Source organism: Doryrhamphus excisus, chromosome 21 (genome assembly GCF_030265055.1).
Source record: "Doryrhamphus excisus isolate RoL2022-K1 chromosome 21, RoL_Dexc_1.0, whole genome shotgun sequence".
NCBI classification, from domain to species: domain Eukaryota; kingdom Metazoa; phylum Chordata; class Actinopteri; order Syngnathiformes; family Syngnathidae; genus Doryrhamphus; species Doryrhamphus excisus.
In genome coordinates this window covers 2656954-2673001 of record NC_080486.1, presented here as the reverse complement: position 1 = coordinate 2673001, position 16048 = coordinate 2656954, and the positions used below count along the sequence as shown (strand labels likewise).

Below are 16048 nucleotides of genomic sequence, written 5' to 3'. Positions count from 1 at the left end.
ACACTCACATTCATACCTATGGACAATTTGGAGTCGCTAATTAATCTAGCATGTTTTTGGAATGTGGGAGTACCCGGAAAAAAAAACACACATGCAAACGCCACACAGAAATAGCCGAGGGTGGAATTGAACCCTGGTGTCCTAATCTGTGAGGTCTGCGCGCTAACCACTCGATGTCTTAAATGTCTTAAAAGATTGATGGCCGGTGAACCAGTTGGGGTTTTTTGTCCGCGTTTTTTGACAGGAATAAAGTTGGAGTCGAGCAAGAATAAGTCGTAAAAAATGTTCAAAAGTTCAAAATATTCATTCATTCATTTTCTACCGCTTTTTCCTCATGAGGGTTGCGGGGGGTGCTGGAGCCTATCCCAGCTGTCTTCGGGCGAGAGGCGGGGACTGGTGGCCAGCCAATCACAGGGCACATATAGTCAAACAACCATTCACACTCACATTCATACCTATGGACAATTTGGAGTCTCTAATTAACCTAGCATGTTTTTGGAATGTGGGAGGATACCGGAGTACCCGGAGAACATGCAAACGCCACACAGAGATAGCCGAGGGTGGAATTGAACCCTGGTCTCCTAAGCTGTGAGGTCTGCGCGCTAACCACTCGATGTCTTAAATGTCTTAAAATCCCACCTTGCAGATGATATATGAAACCGTGTCACCAGCTTTGACCCTGCGTCCGCCCTGGGAGTTGATCCACAGAGCCACGTGGACATGGGGTTGGCTCTTTTTATCGGGATAGTCCTGAGGGTCTTTTGTCAGTGCCTGACAGGAAAGAGAGAGAGGGAGAGAGAGAGAGAGAGAGGGAGGTGGAGGTGTATAAACTGTAAGAACATTTCCAACTCCCATGGCTAAGGTTGCTAAATGTTCATTACCTTGTTGATCTCGTACTGTTGCAGCGGGATGGACCCGTTGGCTACCTTCTCTCCCAGCTCCACCAGGTGCTTCTGTATGTTCTCCACAATGACATCACGACTCTGGTCGGACAGGATCTGACCGATGACGTAGCTTCAAGAGAAGAGGGAAAGCCACTGTAATAAGCGTTGCATTGACGAGCCAACTGGTGTTGCCTTCATGCGACATACGTACTTGCCACATTCCTTCGCCAGGTCACACCAATCTCGCCGCACAATGTCCAGGCCTTTCAGCTCCTGCTTGAGCGTGTAGCGCCCGTCGCCGTGCTGCTCCACCACCAGAGCGGCGTATTTCTTCTTCTTCAGCAGCAGGAGCGACTTAAACACTCCATCAATGTCAATCTCCAGCAGTTTGTACAGCTTGTTCACTTCTGCTTTCACCTGGAAAGGGAAAAAAAATGCAGTCAAAGCACTGGAGAAAGAAACCATCAATCTTTTGGAAGTGTTTTTCTTTTTTATGTTTGCTACATACCTTGTTGCCCAGCTTAAAGACTTCCTCCAGAGATCTGCTGTTGGTGTTGATCATAATGGAGTCAGTGTCTCCGTAGATGACTTCCAGATTCATCTGAAAAAAGAAAAAAAAAAACATAATACCTAGATCCAGTACTCCCTTGTTTAGAGAAGTTAATTGGTTCGGGACCCTGGTGTACTCAGTGGTAGGAATACTTATTTATAAATCAATGTTTTCATAATTAAAGAATAGAAAACCTGTTTATGACCTTCTGTTTGAGCTCTCTAGACATGAAATAACAACCCTATAGTCACATTTACACTCCTATCACGCACTATACAGTAGTAGACAAGTCAAATTCACACATCACGTCTTTGAATGTTTTGAACAAATTCAATGTTTTCATAATTAAAGCATAGAAAACCTGTTTATGACCTTCTGTTAGAGCTCTCTAGACATGAAATAACAACCCTATAGTCACCTTTACACTCCTATCACGCACTATACAGTAGTAGACAAGTCAAATTCACACATCACACGTCTTTGAATGTTTTTGAATGAATTCAATGTTTTCATAGTTAAAGCATAGAAAACCTGTTTGTGACCTCAATACTGTTTAATGTTAGAGCCCTCTAGACATAAAATAACAACCCTATAGTCACATTTACACTCCTATCACGCACTATACAGTAGTACACAAGTCTAATTCACACATCACGTCTTGAATGTTTTTGAATGAATTCAATGTTTTTCATAGTTAAAGCATAGAAAACCTGTTTAAGACCTCAATACTGTTTAATGTTAGAGCCCTCTAGACATAAAATAACAACCCTATAGTCACATTTACACTCCTATCACGCACTATACAGTAGTAAACAAGTCTTTGAATGTTTTGAATGAATTCAATGTTTTCATAATTAAAGCATAGAAAACATGTTTATGACCTTCTGAATACTGTTTAATGTTAGAGCCCTCTAGACATAATATAACAACCCTATAGTCACCTTTACACTCCTATCATGCACGATACAGTAGTAGAAACAAGTCTTTAAATGTTTTGAATGAATTCAATGTTTTCATAGTTAAAGCATAAAAAACCTGTTGATGACCTTCTGAATACTGTTTAATGTTAGAGCCCTCTAGACATAATATAACAACCCTATAGTCACCTTTACACTCCTATCATGCACGATACAGTAGTAGAAACAAGTCTTTAAATGTTTTGAATGAATTCAATGTTTTCATAGTTAAAGCATAAAAAACCTGTTGATGACCTTCTGAATACTGTTTAATGTTAGAGCCCTCTAGACATAATATAACAACCCTATAGTCACCTTTACATCTTTACTCCTATCACCCACTATACAGTAGTAGACAAGTCTAATTCACACATCACGTCTTGAATGTTTTTGAATGAATTCAATGTTTTCATAGTTAAAGCATAGAAAACCTGTTTAAGACCTCAATACTGTTTAATGTTAGAGCCCTCTCGACATGAAATAACAACCCTATAGTCAACTTTACACTCCTATCACGCACTATACAGTAGTAGACAAGTCAAATTCACACATCGCGTCTTTGAGTGCCTCTTCAGAATATTTGTACATTATTATTATTATTATTATTATTATTATTATTATTATTATTATTATTATTATTATTATTATTATTATTATTATTATTATTATTATTATTATTATTATATGCTGATGATCGGATAACTATCCATGTTGGAAAGTCCATGAGATTTACCAACCTTTTGGACCAAGTCTTTGGTGTGCATCAGAATCTGGGAAAGTGGAAAAAAAGAAAAAAAAAAACATAAGTATCAGCACACAACAGGAAGAAATGATGACTAAATATCATTGTTTTATGACACGTGTGTGTGTGTGTGTGTGTGTGTGTGGACACACGAGCAGAGCATGCGACTTTCTCTTAAACGGGGGATAATTGGCTAAGAGGGCAATTATGAGCGCGTGCTGTGACAGGCGTCCTTTTCAACACACACACACCTTAATGACTCGTAATGGCCTTCATCACCCACAGAGTGAGTGACGGACAAAGCCTGTTAATGCTGCTTGTCCACTGAGCGTGTGTGTGTGTGTGTGTGTGTGTGTGTGCTTGAGAAGCAGAGCGATCCAAACAGGTGGGGGGGCTCCGGGTCTTTAACCTGAGTGTGGGGGGGAGGGGTCAGTCAGAGGGATGGAACCTGGTGTGATCTGTCACCGGCAATCTGAACTTCAATCAACGGCGGCTGCATATGCGCACACCGCCATTCAGAGTGGGGGACGACAACGGGAGTTGGAGGGGGGGGGGGTTATTTCAGAGCAAGAAAGGGGGCGGAGCGGAGGGGAAGGGGGGGGCATCCACTCCCTGAAACCAGAGTGGGACTTAACCATGCTTTATGGGGTGATACATGCCACTATACACGGGCGGGTGTTGGAGTCGTGCACAGAACGGCCGACTCTATTAGGGGCTGCAAGTCAAGGTCAAGGTCACGCCACAAATGCGTACGCCTGTGGTCGAGGACCAACTGCAGACCCTGCTAAAGAGTGTCGATAAAGGCGAGGAAACTTTTACAAGCCTTTCTATGTTCGGTAAAGACAATAAAGTCGTCCCTCAGCCACTTAGCGCTACGAATTTCACAGCTTCACTCGATCACGGTTTTTCAAAAATACATCAATCATGTTGCTTTGTGGTCACACTCACATTCATACCTATGGACATTTTGGAGTCGCTAATTAACCTAGCATGTTTTTGGAAGGTGGGAGGAAACCCGGAGAAAACCCACGCATGCACGGGGGAGAACATGCAAACTCCACACAGAGATGGCAGAGGGTGGGATTGAACCGGGGTATCCTAGCCGTGAGGCCTGCACGTCTGACTGATGGTGTCATCTTACAAACAACATTTAACTCATCACACAGCAACTTAACACCCAAAAGGTACCATTCATTCATTAATTTTCAACCGCTTATCCTCACGAGGGTCGCGGGGGTGGGTGCTGGAGCCCATCCCGGCTGTTTTGGGACTGGTGGCCAGCCAATCACAGGGCACATATAGACAAACAACCATTCACACTCACATTGGACAATTTGGAGTCGCTAATTAACCTAGCATGTTTTTGGAATGTGGGAGGAAACCGGAGTACCCGGAGAAAACCCACGCATGCACGGGGAGAACATGCAAACTCCACACAGAGATGGCCGAGGGTGGGATTGAACCCTGGTCTCCTAGCTGTGAGGTCTGCACGCTAACCACTCATCCACCGTGCAGCCCACATTTTACATATTATGCCTAAATTTAGATGCAAAAATAGAAACTGAAAAAAAAAATGAAATAATTCTATATACATGCTAGTAGTGTTTCTCACTTTTATCAAACTGCTGGCACATGTAAGTAACTTTCTTTGACCCCGTGGTGGGTTGTTTTGCAGCCACATGCAAAAAAATGTGAGTTGTTTGGGCCGGGCAAACCGACCAATTAAGTGCAATATTGCACAAAACCCCCCCCCAAAAAACGGACAATATTTTAATGAAAATCATATGTAAACTGGGGTGCACAAAACCCGACTTTTGAATACCAAATGGTGATTATTCGAATACACTCAGTCAATTGACTTCTATTTCCTGAATACATGACTCCATTTATTCAGTCATAATTATAATTAGATTGTGGCCAGTGTATGTATTTAATGGGAGATCACAAAAAAGCAAAACCAGCAGCATGTTGAGAGGCTAACGAGCAGAAGAAAAGACCACGCAAGTGATAAATGGTTGGTAGTTGTTGGGAGAGAGTCGGGGCGGGGGGGGGTCCATGGCGGCGGCGAGAATGCGTTGATGTAAATGATGTGCGGACTCATTTAGACACAGTTTCCATACGCTGTCACTGCTCGCACCGTGGAATGGAGCGTGTGTGTGTGTGTGTGTGTGTGTAAGACAAGTCGTTTGACCATGACGCTGGAATTTGTGCAACTGGTGGCGTGAGCGCTCATCGTGTGACACACACACACACTGCGAATCATGAATCAAAAGAACAGTGTGCATAAAGAAGACCTTCAGCTGTCACTTCATTAGCTAGACCGGCGCAATCTTGTGATTCATTGCAAGATATTCATCACGGACGCCTGCTGTGGTGGAAAAATTACACTTATTATTATTATTATTATACTTTATGTAAGGTATTGTAATTTTTTTTGTATTCATGAGACAGTTTATAATGCACCTTGTTCATCTTGAAGCTGTTTTGATGGAGGGAACAGCCTTACCATCGCGGGTAATTGGTTCCAGACCCGACTGTGATAAGTGAATTTCCATAAAGTAGGATTCCTCATTTCTAAAAGGAATATTTTCAGAGTTATATATGGGTTTTAACATTATTAGAGCCCTCTAGACATGAAATAGCAACCCTATAGTCACAATTACACTTGTTGTTGCTTGCAAAATGCATGTTTAACGATAAATTATGGCTCAGAATCGTAGAGGGAACCCACGAGGGAACACCCTTACCATCGCGGGTAATTGGTTCCAGACCCGACTGTGATAAGTGAATTTCCATAAAGTAGGATTCCTCATTTCTAAAAGGAATATTTTCAGAGTTATATATGGGTTTTAACATTATTAGAGCCCTCTAGACATGAAATAGCAACCCTATAGTCACGTTTACACTTGCTGTTGCTTGCAAAATGCATGTTTAACGATAAATTATGGCTCAGAATCGTAGAGGGAACCCACGAGGGAACACCCTTACCATCGCGGGTAATTGGTTCCAGACCCGACTGTGATAAGTGAATTTCCATAAAGTAGGATTCCTTATTTCTAAAAGGAATATTTTCAGAGTTATATATGGGTTTTAACATTATTAGAGCCCTCTAGACATGAAATAGCAACCCTATAGTCACGTTTACACTTGTTGTTGCTTGCAAAATGCATGTTTAACGATAAATTATGGCTCAGAATCGTAGAGGGAACCCACGAGGGAACACCCTTACCATCGCGGGTAATTGGTTCCAGACCCAACCGTGATAAGCGAATTTCCATAAAGTGGCAAATGCAAATTCTCCAGTATGTTTTTTTGCTGAAGTGTCGACCTTAATTGACTTGAAAAAGGCCGACTGGATCCCGCCAATCCTCGGCATACCGCACGGGATGAGCGCACGAGGGCAAGCATGTTAAACTGCTGCGGCTGAGAGCCCTTGTAAAAAGAACCCGGGGGCAACAGTGACGATTGTTTTGAAAAGCACGCGGATGAAAAGCATTTTGGGATGACAGAACGCCGACTGAAATAGCACCTGTGGAGGAACACACCACTGTGAGAGCTGCACGGGGGGGGAGGAAGATGCATGACAAACACAAAGAAAGAAGATTTACTTAAAGATTTACCGCCTTTATCGCGTTTCTGCACACAAAACTAGCAAGAGAATGTGAAAAGATGGCGTAGCCGCGTTCTCACGTCTGATTTAATACGGCCGGCTGACGTCGTAAATAACTCCCACGACGACAGCAACGCGCCTGCGCTCCCGCTCAATTAGGAAATACGGCGCGCTAACAGATGGAAAGGACACATTCCAGCGCCGCCGCGTTGCCGCCGACACGGGCAAAGTCAATCGCAAACAAGCGGTACGTCACGTCCAAGCTGACAAACTGAAATTTACTTTAAGTTGGGGAAATTAAACAGCCTTTGTCCAAAATCACTGCAAGGTTTAGTCGACGTATGCCCGACTTTTGGATGGCACTACTCGAACCGTTGCTGTCCCGTGGTGGAATATGGCCGATTAGACCGAAAATATGCATATTTAAGAAAATCTTACATATTTTTTCTGTGTTGTCCTGCTTACACAAATCATATAAAATATCATGTTTGTACAACATTAATTGGAGCAAAACAAGCAAGAAGGCAGGCTGCTGTGCTTTACTTGCAGGCCCATAATTATATACATTCATTCACCGCTTTTTCCTCACGAGGGTCGCGGGGGGTGCTGGAGCCTATCCCAGCTGTCTTTGGGCGAGAGGCGGGGTACACCCTGGACCGGTCGCCAGCCAATCACAGGGCACATATAGACAAACAACCATTCACACTACACATTCATACCTATGGAAAATTTGGAGTCGCTAATTAACCTAGCATGTTTTTGGAATGTGGGAGGAAACCGGAGTACCCGGAGAAAACCCACGCATGCACCGGGATAACATGCAAACTCCACACAGAGATGGCCGAGGGTGGAATCGAACCCAAGTCTCCTAGCTGTGTGGCCACTCGACCACCGTGCAGCCAACCGAATCATTCATTCATTCATTCATTTTCTACCGCTTTTTCCTCATGAGGGTTGCTGGAGCCTATCCCAGCCGTCTTCGGGCGGGGTACACTCTGGACTGGTGGCCAGCCAATCACAGGGCACATATAGACAAACAACCATTCACACTACACATTCATACTTATGGACAATTTGGAGTCGCTAATTAACCTAGCATGTTTTTGGAATGTGGGAGGAAACCGGAGTACCCGGAGAAAACCCACGCATGCACAGGGGAGAACATGCAAACTCCACACAGAGATGGCCGACGGTGGAATCGAACCCGAGTCTCCTAGCTGTGTGGCCACTCGACCACCGTGCAGCCAACCAAATCATTCATTCATTCATTCATTCATTTTCTACCGCTTTTTCCTCATGAGGGTTGCTGGAGCCTATCCCAGCCGTCTTCAGGCGGGGGACACCCTGGAGTGGTGGCCAGCCAATCACAGGGCACATATAGACAAACAACCATTCACACTACACATTCATACCTATGGACAATTTGGAGTCGCTAATTAACCTAGCATGTTTTTGGAATGTGGGAGGAAACCGGAGTACCCGGAGTAAACCCACGCTTGCACGGGGGGGGAGAACATGCAAACGCCACACAGAGATGGCCGAGGGTGGAATTGAACTGGGGTCTCCTAGCCGTGAGGCCTGCACGTCTGACTCATGGTGTCATCTTACAAACAACATTTACCTCATCACACAGCAACTTAACACCCAAAAGGTACCATTAATTTGTTAATTTTCTACCGCTTATCCTCACGAGGGTCACAGGGGATGGTACTACAGAACTCCTCGTCGCTGTCCCGTGGTGGAATATGGCCCGTTAGTCCGAAAATATGCATATTTAAGAAAATCTTACATATTTTTTTCCCCACTAATAACGTGGTCTGCTTAAACAAATCATAAAACATCGTGTTTGTCCAGCATTAATTGGAGCAAAACAAGCAAAAAAGCAGGCTGCTGTGCTTTGCTTGCAGGCCCATAATTATACACAATTAAGTTAAAATTTTGGGAATTTGGAAATGCAGTGTTTTCGGAATGCTTCCTTCCGTATTTTGTGCCATGTTAAATGACTACAAACACCTTCACTGACTGCTAATTGCTCATCAAGGAAAGCCATGTTGGAATGATCCTCTCATTCCCGGCTGCGTGAGGAAAAACAGGGATTGAGACACCCAGGCGTTTCGATCAATCCTGTGTCAGGTACAATCCCGGCCATAAGTCCGGTCTCACGTGGCCTCGTTAGCGAGTGTTACTTGACGGGACACTTTGGACGTGGAAATGTCGTCCCCATTCGGCTTTGTGCCACCTCGGACGAGCTAATGGAGCCAAAATAGCAGCGCCGCTCCCATGTGACTATTTGTTAAGTCCGGAGTAAAGCCAGCTCTTTAAGAGGGGGGTTGGGGGGGGGGGTAAGAGTGTGAAAACATGCGGACCTCGTTTCCACACCGACACGCAAAAATGACCCTGTTTGATTCCGGGACAGTAGCAGCAGAAAATGGGCGCAACAATAATTAGGCACACATGATCACATGATCGTGAGTTACATTAACGTCCAGTTTGGACTTTTAGGAAAAACAATCAGACTGCACTTCCGGAATAACAAACAAAAACAGACTGTGTACAGTAAACCTCGGATATATCGGATTCAATTGTTGCCACTGGTTTTGTCCGATAGAAGCGAAATAAGCGTTATATGCGTATACCGGAAAATGTCCGTTTTACGCATATATCGGATTTATATCCGGTATATGCGTAAATCGGATTTTATCCGTTATAAAAAGGCACTTCCTTGACTATGTTTCCAATGTACCTGGACGCGCAGGCAACGCTGCAAACGACGTCGTATAGCGGCCTGTCACGATACGGCGAATCGGAGCGCCACGACGCGGCCATCCGATATATGCCAGGGAAATTTAATGGAAATGCATTGGAACGGGACTGGAGATTTTGTCCGAAATAGGCGAAATCCGTTATAAAAAAATCCGATATATGCAATGAATTTTTATTGGAAATGCATTACAGAAAAATCGGTTCTTTTTTATCTGTCCGTTGTGAGCGAATTTCCGATATATCCGAGGTTTACTGTACATATATTTATACTGTTATTCTGTATATTTTGTATTTTTCATTCTTTTTTTAATAGATGTGTCTGCACCTACTATACCAAAACAAATTCCTAGTATGTGTTTGATCATACCTGGCAATAAACCTTTTCTGATTCTGATTTGATTCTGAGTGCGGGATTCCGGCGTCTAATTCTGGGAAATGATTTGCGATTCCGGAGACAAGACGAACGACACAAAACCTAAAGGAGCGACACAGAGGGCAACAATATTTACCTTGACTTGATTACAAGCGCACACATCGGCACGGTAGGGGGGGTTAACCTAAACGACTCTCTGACCCCCCCCTCGCCACCCTTCGCCACGGTTACCCAAGCTCGCGTCTGTCTATCCCTCACTGCGCATGCCATCCAATAATGTCAACTAGCAGCTCCTGTCAGGCTGTTTTTAAACACAAGGACAGAGACTCAATTACACGGCTTTTAGGGAGTCATCCTGCACCTCCGACATGCGCACCTGCCGACGGCCGTCACATTTGCTGGCAGAGAAGTCAAAGGTCAAACCAATATGCATTCCATAACAAATCAGCGGCTTCCAGCCGGCTGCGTTGTTTACATCACTTGATTAGCAACGACACGGTTACTTTTTATAATCAGTCGCCGAGCGCCAATCCAAAAAAAAAAAAAAAAGTGGAGTCAAGTGTTTTCGTCGCGCACTCAATTTGCCGCAAGTAGCAACATTAACACCGCGGCGGAAAATTAACACCGCTAACAGATCCTGAAGTCTTAATCGCGTGTTTGAATGCTTTTATTTTCCAAGTCTGACGTCGACGTTCCGAGTATGAAATGATGCACGGGTGCGCTCCGGACAATAAATGTCTTCCTGGTGTGATGAATGCATTTTTAGCATCCTATTATAACTGCTTGTTGTCTACGTTTCATATCGCTGGCCGACATACAAAAGAACCCGAAATAACGCCGAAGGGGGGCTGAGCGGGACATCAATCTGCGGCCGTGTCATTGGAAACCTTCCCCTTCCTCTTAATACCCCCCGCCCCCTTCCAAATACCCGCACATACCAGGACAGAGTCGGCCAACAACAAATGGTCCGCCGACAAAGGCCAGAGTTCGGCCAGTAGCACTTGTGCGCGTACCCAAACCCAAATATGAACACGGTCAAACATTTAGACTCCGGTGATAAGATCAAACAAGACATAAGAGTCCCGTGGGGGGGGGCTCGCTCATATTAACTTGCCGCCGAAAGCCCGTGATCTCCTTCCAACGCAGCTTTCGAGTCGCTGTCACATAACCTCAATTTGAAACGGCGAGCGCCAATCAATAAATAAACCCAACGCATTCCCGCTGGACATTGGTCCAAACGGAATGCTTGGTAGAGGACGGGTGGTGGTGGGGGGGGGGGGGGGGGGGGGGGGGTAGGTGCGCGCGTGTTACGATTACAAAAATAAAAAGCCTCCTAAATCACGATACCGAAGTAGAGTGCAAATGTGACGATTGAAACAGAGGGGGAGGGGGAAAGGGGGGGCGCAAACGCCAATATCCACAAATACACCGGGATGCCGCTTATAAATGCCAGCTGGCCTTTCTGTCCGTCTCGCTGCCGTCGGAAACTACAGAGAAGTGCGTGGGCTGACGGGCGAGTTGATGTCAAGGCTCCAGGAAAACTCCATAAAGTTCCCTCCATTTTGATTTCCTATGGAAGAAGCTGATCCAATCAGGATTTATTTTTTAGGTTATGACGCTAAATCAACATCCAAACTTACATATGTAGAAAAAAACAAACATTTGCTGATATTCTTTTAGCTCATCGGGTATTCATCTAGTCACATTAAGACAAAAATCAGTTGTCCACATGCCTGAGTTAGCATATCTGCTAATAGTGATACAATTCCAATACCAGAACAACATTTGATGACATAATATACAGTAAATATACACAGAAATTACCCGGAGTACCCGGAGAAAACCCACGCATGCACGGGGGAGAACATGCAAACTCCACACAGAGATGGCAGAGGGTGGAATTGAACCCTGGTCTCCTAGCCGTGAGGCCTGCACATCTGACTCATGGTGTCATCTTACAAATAACATTTACCTTATCACACAGCAACTTAACACCCAAAAGGTACCATTAATTTTCTACCGCTTATCCTCACGAGGGTCACGGGGGGTGCTGGAGCCTATCCCAGCTGTCTTCTTGGGGCGAGAGGCGGGGTACACTCTGGACTGGTGGCCAGCCAATCACAGGGCACATATAGACAAACAACCATTCACACTCACATTCATACCAATGGACAATTTGGAGTGGCTAATTAACCTAGCATGTTTTTGGAATGTGGGAGGAAACCGGAGTACCTGGAGAAAACCCACGCATGCACGGGGAGAACACGCAAACGCCACACAGAGATGGCCGAGGGTGGGGGAAAGACAAAATAAGAAGCCAAAAAGTTACCACTTCCACACAAAATAGGAGAACTCATTCATTCATTTTCTACCACTTTTCCTCACAAGGGTTGCAGGAGTGCTGGAGCCTATCCCAGCTGTCTTCTTGGGGCGAGAGGCGGGCTACACCCTGGACTGGTGGACAGCCAATCACAGGGCACATATAGACAAACAACCATTCACACTCACATTCATACCTATGGACAATTTGGAGTCGCTAATTAACCTAGCATGTTTTTGGAATGTGGGCGAAAACCCACGCATACACAGGGAGAACATGCAAACTCCACACAGAGATGGCCAAGGGTGGAATTGAACCCTTGAAGCCTAGCTGTGAGGTCTGCGCGCTAACCACTCGACCGCCGTGTCGTTGAACAGTAGTTTCCAAGTCACAGCAAATGTTACAATTCAATTGATTCCATGGATTAAAAGCGGTCGTTGACATGAAAAGCGTCCTAATAATAAAGTTGTTGTCGATACTGAGTGACTGCAGGCATAAACAGGCTGACAAAATAAACAAAAAACACACCGGAGTTCCGACCCTGCCCTCTATTAGGGAACACAATGCATGTGGAAGGAGATCTTAATGAAGGACTCCCCTGAGGCAGAGCGGAGGATGTTTCGCTGTTAGAGCTCATTAAACCGACACGACGGCGACACTACCGACATGGCCGGGGTGCGAGGTGTTCGCTTACACGACCAGATTTAGCCGTTTATGTCACGCAAGACATAAGTCTCTTTGCACCTATTTACTGAGCGCGTGCACAACCGTGTTGTTCCATTAGCGAGTGTTGAAAGAAGATTTAACATGGAGAGGAGAGTTTGTTTGTGCTCAAAATATTTGACAATATTTACATCGCATTAATGAAGGCAAATATATTTATTTTAGGCTCAATGCTATTAGGAAAAAGGAGGCGTTGAAGGGGAAGTAGGAGGGTAATGGTCGGATGGTGGAGTATACTGTAATACAGCATTGCCCTCTTGTGGATGGCGTAAGAATTGCTTGTTTTTTTGTTTGGAGGTTCTTTTTATTCTGTGTGGAAGATTACCTTGCTGTGTGTGGACTTACCTCTCGACCCTTGTGTGTGACCAGGGCGGCGAGTGGTTTGGCATAGAAGCGACTGTAGCTGAATCCCAGGCAGCCGTACATGCTGTTAGCCGTTAGCTTCAAGGCCTTCTGTCGGATGTCATACTGAAAAAAAGCACACAAAAATGGATACATATTTTGTGGTGTGTGTGTGGTTGTACATGTGTGTGTGTGTGTGTGTGTGGTTGTGTGAGTTGTACATGTGTGTGTGTACCTGCAGGTACAGATCCGGGTTGAGGTCTGGCTGCTTCATCAGCTGCTTAACCTGTTTGCGCCTTTCCACCAGCTTCCTGATCTCCTTGGGCAGGATTCCCATTTCCAGGTCGCAATCCGGAATCTCCGGGATCTCTTCTGTGTCATCCTCCTGTTGCTATAGAAACCACACGGCAATTGAAACACTGGTTGGTCAGGCGTGAAGTAAAGTGAAGTCCACAAACACGCACCCGGTTCCTCTTCTGTGCGCTGGAAGCTTCTCGCTGCACAGTGGTGAAGCAGATGTTGAACTCCTGGATGATGGACGGATACAGGCTGTTGAAGTCCAGCAGCAGCACAAACTTGTCGTAGAATCCTGCAGAGAGAAGCGCCTTTCAGAAAACTACTTTATGTCCAAAAGGCACTTTTTTTTAACACCACACCCACCAACTTTAGGGTCCAACACCAGCCCTCCTGCATAGGCGGCCTTCTTCTTACGCTTCCCTTTCCCAGCATCCACTTCTTCCTCTCCTTCAAGCTGGAAAAACATCAGGAATGTTTGTTTCATGCACATCTAAGTAAGTACGGTTGAGGTGTTACCGTCTCCATCTGCATTTTCTTAAAGTAGGATTTGTCTGGGACGATGTAGTTCTTATCGTGGAAGGCGTGAAGCAACAAGAACTCGTTCCTTTCGGCTCGACCGCCCATCAGAGTACGAGACTGCGGGGAAAGACGATGATAAAATTGAGCTTTATCTGGTCGTAAAACATAATTGAATGTTTGAGGTTACTATGAGGAGTGATGGGTTACCATGACGTTGCCGGCGATGTTGGTGATCTGCAGGGCGAGCGGCAGCACGTTGAGCTCACACATCATTTGGAGGATCAGCTTGGCGTCGTTCCACGTCAGCTCCAACAGGTAGAGCAGGTGAGGAGAATCGCTGGTATTGAGAGCATAAAGATTTTTGGTTAAAAAAAAGAGACTTCATGCAAACCATAAAAGGTCACTTTGAGATGTTATATTATTCAAAAAACTAAAAAAAAATTAATTATCCCTTTTACTGTGTCTTCCGGATCATTAATCATAAGTTTTTCTGTAGTTTTACTAGTCCCGGGACTTGTACAGGGTATCAAAAATATTTAAAATTTAACATGTGCTGTTTAACCATTAAAGTAGAGTGGTAATTGGTTTTGGCGACACCTAGTGGCCACAATATTTCATTGCGTTTAGCTTGTGACAAGTACACATTGAATGACAGAATATTGGAGGCTTTTTGTTTTGAAATACTTTGAGTTTCGTATGATTGAAAAATACCAACTCTTATTCAGCTCACACAATAAATGAAACTTGAAAATGAAACATAAAACACCCTTAATGTCCAACATAATCATAAAACGAATGATTTTGTTCATATCATGCCCACAGGACAATGATCAACTGTCTCCTGTTTTCCTTGTTTTTGGTGATGTGCTCACTAGGTCAGTCAGGCTTAAACTCTGAGTGATTGTTTGGCAACACAATGTGTGCAGAGTATGAAAAAGTCTTTGTATGTAGATAATAACCCAAAATGAACAGCCTGTGTGTGCCTGTCATAAGCTAAACGCAATGAAATATTGTGGCCACTAGGTGTCGCCAAAAACCACTCACCACTCTACTTTAATGGTTAGGTAGCTCATGGTAAATTTTAAATATTTTTGATACCCAGTACAAGTCCCAGGACCAGTGAAACTACAGAAAAACTTGTGTTAATGATCCGGAAGACACGGTAAAAGGGATAATTCATTTTTTTTTTACTCTTTTGAATAATATAACATCTCAAAGTGACATTAGGCGATATCAAAACACACCTGTAAAGATTCCTGATGTTCTCTTGTGGGACGGTGGCTCGCTCCGTCTTCAGCACCTGTGCGGCCAGTTCAGTCAGATGGTAACTCTTGCAGCGGATCAGCTCCTTGGCGGAGATCTCGATGTCGCACACCAGACGGCCACAGGTGGCGCTCTTCTCTGCGTAGGCGCTGCGGCCCTGCATGGAAATAAGTCCTTTTCCATTAATACGCAAAAAAAAAAAAAAAGAGGCACGGTTGTGTCCATAACAATGTGCTGTCCTCACTCCTAATTTGGGCATGTTGGCCCTCCTGAGGCGTCCGATCTTGGACCAGTGTGGAACTTTGCAGTAGTTGATTCGCTGCAGCAGCACTTCAAGGTCAAAGCCGAAAATGTCGTGACCCTTTAAAGCACAATAAGAGAAGCTTGTTTGAAATATGTAATGTGTTAAATATTATATGGGGAGAGGCGGGGCACTCACCACAAGAACATCCGGATCAATTTTGTGCATCTTGGCTAGGAAGAAGCCGAGTAGAGTCCGCTCTGCCATTGCTATCTCCACTTTTACGTTCTACATAGAAAGCAAGATTTTATATGGTGCATTTTAATACCTTGGTTATTTTCTTAAAAATACTGCTATATAATATTTGTGTTTTCTCTAAACTACCATTTTCTAACTCACCTTCTTTTTCACAGCGTCATTAAAGTCGTACGGAAAGATGCAGTCATTGGGTTTGGTCACCACTGT

The 16048-nt window shown here is 44.4% G+C and overlaps 1 protein-coding gene across 5 annotated transcripts in view; it reads right to left on the bottom strand.

Annotated features, from left to right (window-relative positions):
* The window catches only part of pola1 (polymerase (DNA directed), alpha 1), a 52944-nt gene that overhangs the window by 26195 nt on the left and 10701 nt on the right, over positions 1-16048 (bottom strand). For 4 of the 5 annotated variants that reach the window (XM_058059869.1, XM_058059867.1, XM_058059868.1 and 1 more), the window contains 15 exons: positions 15983-16044; positions 15782-15871; positions 15587-15703; positions 15324-15499; positions 14287-14416; positions 14077-14196; positions 13924-14014; positions 13728-13852; positions 13499-13654; positions 13267-13389; positions 3128-3160; positions 1393-1485; positions 1096-1301; positions 882-1014; positions 640-771 (listed from right to left, as the gene is read on the bottom strand). In XM_058059869.1, the coding sequence (XP_057915852.1) occupies positions 640-771; positions 882-1014; positions 1096-1301; positions 1393-1485; positions 3128-3160; positions 13267-13389; positions 13499-13654; positions 13728-13852; positions 13924-14014; positions 14077-14196; positions 14287-14416; positions 15324-15499; positions 15587-15703; positions 15782-15871; positions 15983-16044 (1787 nt within the window). The remainder of the gene's footprint in view (positions 1-639; positions 772-881; positions 1015-1095; positions 1302-1392; positions 1486-3127; positions 3161-13266; positions 13390-13498; positions 13655-13727; positions 13853-13923; positions 14015-14076; positions 14197-14286; positions 14417-15323; positions 15500-15586; positions 15704-15781; positions 15872-15982; positions 16045-16048) is intronic. The other variant, XM_058059871.1, reaches the window with a different exon arrangement.